The sequence below is a fragment of the Ziziphus jujuba genome, chromosome 4 (genome assembly GCF_031755915.1).
Source record: "Ziziphus jujuba cultivar Dongzao chromosome 4, ASM3175591v1".
NCBI classification, from domain to species: domain Eukaryota; kingdom Viridiplantae; phylum Streptophyta; class Magnoliopsida; order Rosales; family Rhamnaceae; genus Ziziphus; species Ziziphus jujuba.
This window is the reverse complement of record NC_083382.1, coordinates 3,279,854-3,287,509: the sequence shown is the minus strand read 5'-3', so window position 1 is coordinate 3,287,509 and position 7,656 is coordinate 3,279,854. Positions and strand designations below refer to the sequence as shown.

Genomic DNA, 7,656 nt, shown 5'->3' with positions numbered 1-7,656 from the left:
TCAATCTTTGACCTCTTTGAGCTTCAAATCAGCTTCTAGATGCTTTGTAGGATGCCAAATAAGCTGAATATGACGTCCCACACGTTTCCCATGCTTGGAAAAATAAGAAAAGGCTAAAACAGTAAAATACAGTAAAGCCAGCAAGCAATACAGCAAATTCGGCCAAATTGTTGAGGCTGTCCGTACAAACCCTTTTTGATTGCATTTAAGGCTGCTTTTAACTTGATTCCATGACCTCTTAGGCATATTTATTGAACCCATAAAGCATTGGAACCATTTCATGCTTCCCGGACTCCAAAAATGTATCAAAACCGTCACCCGGGTCCGTATCGGCTTCCACCACTTGGATGCTTTGAATAGGCTTTGTATCTTCAAGTATGAACAAGCTCTGTTGAGATTGATTAACCTCTGTATAAATACTCCCATTTTGCCCTTAAATCTCTTAATTTGAGCTCTTTTGATTGGCCTAGTCTTCATCCGTGTCAAGTCAGCACCCCAGCGGGTTATCGGTTGAGCGGCCTCGGGCGGAATCACATCATTCCCCTCCTCTTGAAAAGGATTTGTCCTCAAATCAAGATCATCACCTGCAGCAAAAGGAGTTAAATCAGCAACATTAAATGCAGCACTTATGTTATACTCACCTAGTAAATCAAGCTTGTAGGCATTCTTGTTATTGGGCTCCAAAACTTGAAAAGGTCCATCCATAGGCGGCATGAGCTTTGACTTTCTTTGATTAGGAAACCTTTCCTTTTGTAAGAGCACCCAAACCAATTCTCCTGGGTCAAATACTATTACAACAAAATCTAGAAATACATGCTCATTATGGTAAAAATTACACTTTTTAAAGTTAGCAAACAATATTTTCCAAATTTTCAAATTGCCACTACGTAAAGCTCTCAACAATGTAGATAAAGTTCTATGCAATAAAGACATCTTTAAATAAGTATCTTTAAACTTCATGGTCAGCAATGATTTTTTATTCATAATTACTCTATTAACATCACCAAAGCTAAGATAACAATTTATATTCTTCCTTTCTTGTCTTCCTTTTCCTTTCTCACTCAATGCCATCTCACCTTCCTCACTCTCGGCTTTTGCACCAAATTTCTCACTCTTGGTTTTAATAAAATTTTTCCACACAACCTGAGTATTAGAAGACTTACCTCGGACAACAAGCTCACCTTTTCCCTCTTGATTGGATGGTAGTCCACTTGGAATTTCATTTGGTAAGACATCTCCAAATTCCTTCAAAAGAGAAATCATTGAACTTGGCAATTCAAGTTCTTCAAAGTTAGTTTGATCATTAAAATAATTTTCTTTGTAAAGCATGACCAGCAAAGGTTTCTTACACTCAATAACCTTATTAATATCCCCTAAACTCAAATAAAAATTCTGGTTTTTCCTCTCTTTTCTTTCTTTTCTTTTTCTTTCCTCGGTTTGGCTCTCATTGGCGGAAATTTCCAGTTTTTGTGTGCTCTCGGGTTTGCTCTCTTTTCTCACCCCTCTCTCGGCTTTTTCTTGGTCTTTCCACTCAATATGAACCTTAGAAACCTTACCTTGGTCAGCAACCTCAATCTTACCTTCTTGAAAGGATGGTGAAGCCGTTGGTGCCATACTTGCTTTTTCCTTGAGCTTTTCGGCTTCTCTCCTTTGTTGCATTTGTAATTGGTCCTTGTAAACCTCTTTAGGAGATAATGGTTCCAGCTTGATCTTCTTCCCTTTAAACCTGAAAACAATACTATTTTCTCGACCAAAATGTGTAGCATCTTTATGAAATTGCCATGGTCTACCTAATAGTATATGTCCAGCAATCATAGGCACAATATCACATAAAACTACATCCTCATATCTACCTATATTAAATTTTACTTTGGCTTGTTTGTTTACTTTCATCTCACCACTATCATTAAGCCATTGTAATCTATAAGGTTCTGGATGTTTAATTGTTTTCAAGCCTAATTTATCAACTACAAGATTACTTATCACATTAGTACAACTCCCACTATCTATAATCATGCTACAAATTTTACCTTGTATTTCGCAGCGAGTGTGGAAGATGTTTTCCCTTTGTATCTGCTCTTCATCCTTGTAGACAGCAAGTACTCTCCTTGAAACCAAGCTCAACTCGACATTAGATGTATCCACAGGTTCGGATTCATCTTCATTGCGATCCTCCTCTTGCTCGGTTTCAGCCCCACTTTCTTCACTTGCGGATTCCAGCTCACCATCACCCTTTAATACCATGATTCTTCTATTTGGGCATTGGCTGGCTATGTGTCCTCTTCCTTGGCACTTAAAACAAATTATGTGTCCTCTTCCTTGGCACTTAAAACAAATTATTTCTCTGGATTTTTGAGGTTTAGGATCAGATTTTACCTCACCTCTAAGTGCTTGGACAGATTCGGTCTTGACCTCCCTTCTTGGCCGGTTGGTAGATTCTTCTCCTAATTTCGGCCTCAACTTGTTTTCATAAGTGGAATTGTTTTTCCAGCCACTTGAACTTGTCCTTCCACTGCTAGAAACTCCTCCAAACCGTGTACTAACACCCCTCCTCTTGAATTGGTTCTCAAGTTTAATGGCTACATGCAACATCTCCTCCAATTCCAAGTATTGTTGTAATTCAAGTTGGTTGGCAATGTCACGGTTTAACCCTCCAAGAAATCTTGCCATTGTTGCCTCTCTATCCTCCCTCATGTTTAGCCTCATCATTAACATCTCCATCTCTTTGTAATAATCCTCCACGGACCTACTTCCTTGAGACAAAGATTGAAGCCTTTGATGCAGCAACCTTTGGTAATAGGATGGTACAAACCGCTTCCTCATGACTCCTTTCATTTGTCGCCATGTTGTAATTAAGTCTTCACCAACCCTCCTTCGGGTGCTTTGCTCATTTATCCACCATTGGAGTGCATAATGGCCAAACTCCATTGCTGCCATCTTCACCTTCTTACCTTCCGAATAGTTGTGGCAGTCAAAAATCATCTCCATTTTCTCTTCCCACTCCAAATAAGCTTCAGGATCACTTTTACCCATAAAAGGTGGGATATTAACCTTGATATTTCCCAAATCTTCATCTGTATCCTCCTTCCTATATCTCCCACGGCCAGCTCTATCTTGGACAGCAAAGGTTTCGTCCATACCTTCCTCAAAGTCACCGTCCAATGGCTCCTCATCAAATTCCTCTCTCGGCCTCTCGCGACCTCCTCGTCCTCGGCCTCGTCCTCCATGGAATTCTTGCCTATTTCTTGTATTCGGCCTTCCTTGTGAGGCTTCTAATCTTCCCACTCTTTGATTTACATGCTCAAATTGAGCACTCATCCGCTGTATTGATTCCAAAATAGTTCTCAAGTCCACTTGATCTCCACTTCCGGTAGCTCGGTCATCGCCATGAAATGCTACGGACTCTTCCTCATTGATCCTCAAGGGTGGATCCTCTCTTCTTATTCTAGAATCTGCCATGTTAGTAAAATACTACAAAAATAAAATAAATCCTCACAATATTCACTCCCTCACGTGTTTCACTCAAACAAGGTCTCAACACTCGTGTTTGCACACTAGTTTCGGCTTTTACCCTCTTTTAAGCTCACACACTCTTGCCTTTTTCCACTCAATGAATTATCTCAAAGTTCGAATTAAAACACCCACAAAAACAGCAATTAGATCACTAGTATATTTTAATTAAACTTATCAACAAAACAGTAGCAAAAAGTAGGCAATACCGAAAGAATCCAACAAATCCTAATTTTTCGGCTTTCTAGACAAGAAAACGCAAAATAATGGGAAAACGTTGGAATTTTTGAAAACTGCACCAGATGGTAGTAGATTATGAGTTCAAGAATAAAATTCCAGGAAAAGAAATTCAAATACGATCAAGAATCAAAGAGAACAAAAATATAGAAAAGTGTTGGTTGTTGTTCTTGTAATTCAAGTTTTGTATCAATTCCTTTAACTAATTTTAATCCAAAAAAATTTAATCACCCAAAATCCAAATATCCAGCAGCAAGAATAATTTCCCAGCAACTCAAATATTGAATAAATAATCAAAAACCAGCAGCTCCAACAAATTTCCAGCAAACAAATCAAACTCCAACAAACTGAAATTTTTTTTTTTTTTTATCCGACTTTACCTCTTCTTTCTCTTTTTTTTTTCTTTTTTTTTTTTTTTTCACTCACAGAACATAAACAACTGCAGTAGCAAGAATAATGACCAAAATTGCAATTCCAACTCCAAAACAAACACCAAACCCGTGACCTCCAAATAAACAAAATGTGCAGTTTTTTTTTTTTTTTTAAATGTTGACACAAACTTCTTTTTTTTTTTTCTTGTTTTCTTTTTTTTTTTAATATATGAATGCAAATATTTAAGACTAAACCAGCAAAGAAAAATCAACAAAAACCAAATTAACAAGAACAATGATAAAAGACAACCAACAAACTAGGAAACAAAAATACGATAAAACTAGGAAATCCTAACTCAACTAGGAATGAATTTTTTTTTTTTTTTTTAAGATGCTGAACGTGTATAGGATGGATGCAACCTTAACCTAATGCTAAAATTGCAGAATAACACAAAAACAAATAAATCAAATAAAGATAGATCAAACCTGAACAAAATTTAGCTCTGATACCAAATGATACGAACCTAGGATGACCTGCTCCTAAACCCGTATTATATTAGCCCGGATCTTTAATTAAGTTCAAGTTCTAATGGAATGGACCTCAACCCCTAACCAACCTGTAGTTAGAAACCTTGGTATAATGTAGACGCCACAATAGGGGATGGAAAACCTATTGATAAGTCAAGCTAAAACAACCAATTCTCTAATGGTGTTTTAGGTGTTCTCAGAGAACAAAGAGATAATTAATCTCACAAGTATTTTCTCAATCAAATCAAAGTTGTCAAGTTATATCATTAATGAAAAATAAGCCTTTAAATAGGCTTTGAAAGAAACAAAATAAACCCTAAAAACCCTAGGAAAAATCGGCCACACAATGAAGAAGTCTACCTTGGCCGAAACTTTCCTTTTCCTAATCTAATTTGGATTAATTAATTCCTTTATTTTGAATTAGGAATTAATTAATTTACAATGAAAATAATAAAATAATAACTTTTCTAATCTTATTTTTCCAGAAAATAAATAAATAGAAACTAAAAATAATGGTAGTTTCCTAAAACAAAAAGTAGAATAAAATTAGGAAACTAAAATACTAGCTTTTTTTGATCAAGTTGACTTTGATCAATCTTTGACCTCTTTGAGCTTCAAATCAGCTTCTAGATGCTTCGTAGGATGAAAAATAAGCTGAATATGAAGTCCCACACGTTGCCCATGCTTGGAAAAATAAGAAAAGGCTAAAACAGTAAAATACAGTAAAGCCAGCAAGCAATACAGCAAATTCGGCCAAATTGTTGAGGCTGTCCGTACAAGCCCTTTTTGATTGCATTTGAGGCTGCTTTAACTTGATTCCATGACCTCTTAGGCATATGTATTGAACCCATAAAGCATTGGAACCATTTCATGCTTCCCGGACTCCAAAAATGTATCAAAACCGTCACCCGGGTCCGTATCGGCTTCCACCACTTGGATGCTTCGAATAGGCTTTGTATCTTCAAGTATGAACAAGCTCTGTTGAGATTGATTAACCTCTGTATAAATACTCCCATTTTGCCCTTAAATCTCTTAATTTGAGCTCTTTTGATTGGCCTAGTCTTCATCCGTGTCAAGTCAGCACCCCAGCGGGTTATCGGTTGAGCGGCCTCGGGCGGAATCACATCATAAAAGGTATTGAAATTTTATTAAACCCAATACCTTGTAAGAAACTATATACACTGACTAAATCATCATTATTAAACGTCAACATCCAAAAACTTTATAATAAAAACTGACTAAATTCATTACTTATTTCGTTTTTCTAGGGGAAGTTGCCATGTAACTTATATCAAATCTCTTTTGAATGTTTCCAAGTCTTTGGATATCTTTGCTACAAGTCCACAAGCTTCACCTATAAATTGTACCTATATGCAAGCAGAATTTATTTTCTACAAGCAAGGAAATTTCTATCCCAACTCTGGATATTTCCAATTTGCCAAGGGTCGGCGTAAATTTCATTATATGTACACTTTATACAAGATATAGCTTCCAAAGCTACAACTTCATTTGCCATCCCCTGGACATGAAACCGAAAGACACCAAACAGAAGGCCAAACCTAAAACATGCCAGATATAATATATTACAAAGGAAAATGGGCAACACATCGGGGAAAAGAAAAAAAACAAAAACTGATTATTTATTATGATGATTCTGTGGATTGTTGAGGAGACCTTTCAGGAGAAAACAAGAATGGCTTTGGTGGAATCTGGACTTGTTGAAGGTTTCCTTCTAGCATATCTACAATCTTACCCATTGGTGGTCGATCTGATGGATTTGTCTGAATGCACCAAAAACTCACTAATACCATTTTCCTTGCTAGTTCTTTTTCTTCCTCTGTTGTAACTCCCAAAATTCTTAAGTCTTTACCCATCTCAATGTCTTTATATATGTAATATGGAAAGTAAATTTCACTAGTATGAGAAACTATAGGATCGATATTCTTTCTTCCTCCAACCATTTCAAGAACCAACATCCCATAACTATAAACATCAGATTTATGAGATACCCCACCAAAATATTTATTAAATACTTCAGGAGCTATATACCCTGCTGTTCCTCTAGCACTTCTCAGGGACACAACACTATCCTTATTCAGCCATAGTTTGGCTAGGCCAAAATCTGATATTTTTGGACAAAAATCTTTATCCAAAAGAATGTTTTGAGGCTTTATATCAAAATGCAGAATCCTTGTGTTACAACCACGATGCAAGTATTCCAGTCCTCGTGCAATGCCAAGAGCAATTTCGAACAATTTTTTCCATTCTAGGCACCGGGTTGTGCTCCCATTTTCTTGATCAAATATGAATTTATCAAGTGAACCATTAGGCATGAAATCGTAAATCAAGGCTCTCTCGTTCATTTCATAACAGAATCCAATAAGAGTAACTATATTAACATGAGAAGTTCTACCCATACTAGCAACTTCATTAATAAAATCTTCCCCATTGCTTTTGGATTGTTTAAAAACTTTCACTGCAACAAGGCGACCATCAGGTAGTATTCCTTTGTATACACAACCATATCCTCCTTTTCCTATTACGTTTGCTAGTGAGTTTGTCATTTTCTTGATCTGTGTATAAGTGTATCGCTTTGGGGCAAATGAATTACAATTCCTTATAAATGCCTCCACATCAAACTCCTCTATACTGTCTTTCTTCCGAAGGATCATTGCTGTACTTGATAAATATCCTCTCTTATACATACATAGATATACAGCCACATAGAACAGAATTGCAATCACAGCCGATGAAAATCCTATAATCAAAAAATGTATTTTGAGCTGTATACATATTTTATATTTGATTTCACAAAGAAAGAAAAAGAGCATGGGGTGCTTTACCTATTCCCAATTTAATGGAATCCGAACCTGCAAGAGGAGGTGAAACAAAAAATAAGTTCATAAAAGTCTATGAATTTCATCGTTTTGTACATCTCTGTCTTTTTAAGAAGAGGAGACCATCTTGCAACTTTTTTTTTTTTTCCTCCAAACTTTTATTTATATGTAAT

General features: G+C 36.3%; 1 protein-coding gene across 1 annotated transcript; it reads right to left on the bottom strand.

Annotated features, from left to right (window-relative positions):
* Positions 1 to 6,289: 6,289 nt before the first annotated feature.
* On the bottom strand, positions 6,290 to 7,309 carry LOC107416018 (PR5-like receptor kinase). Its single transcript, XM_060816444.1, has one exon. It carries the CDS (start codon positions 7,208 to 7,210, stop codon positions 6,290 to 6,292), a length of 921 nt encoding a protein of 306 aa, XP_060672427.1. The 5' UTR covers positions 7,211 to 7,309.
* Positions 7,310 to 7,656: the final 347 nt, after the last annotated feature.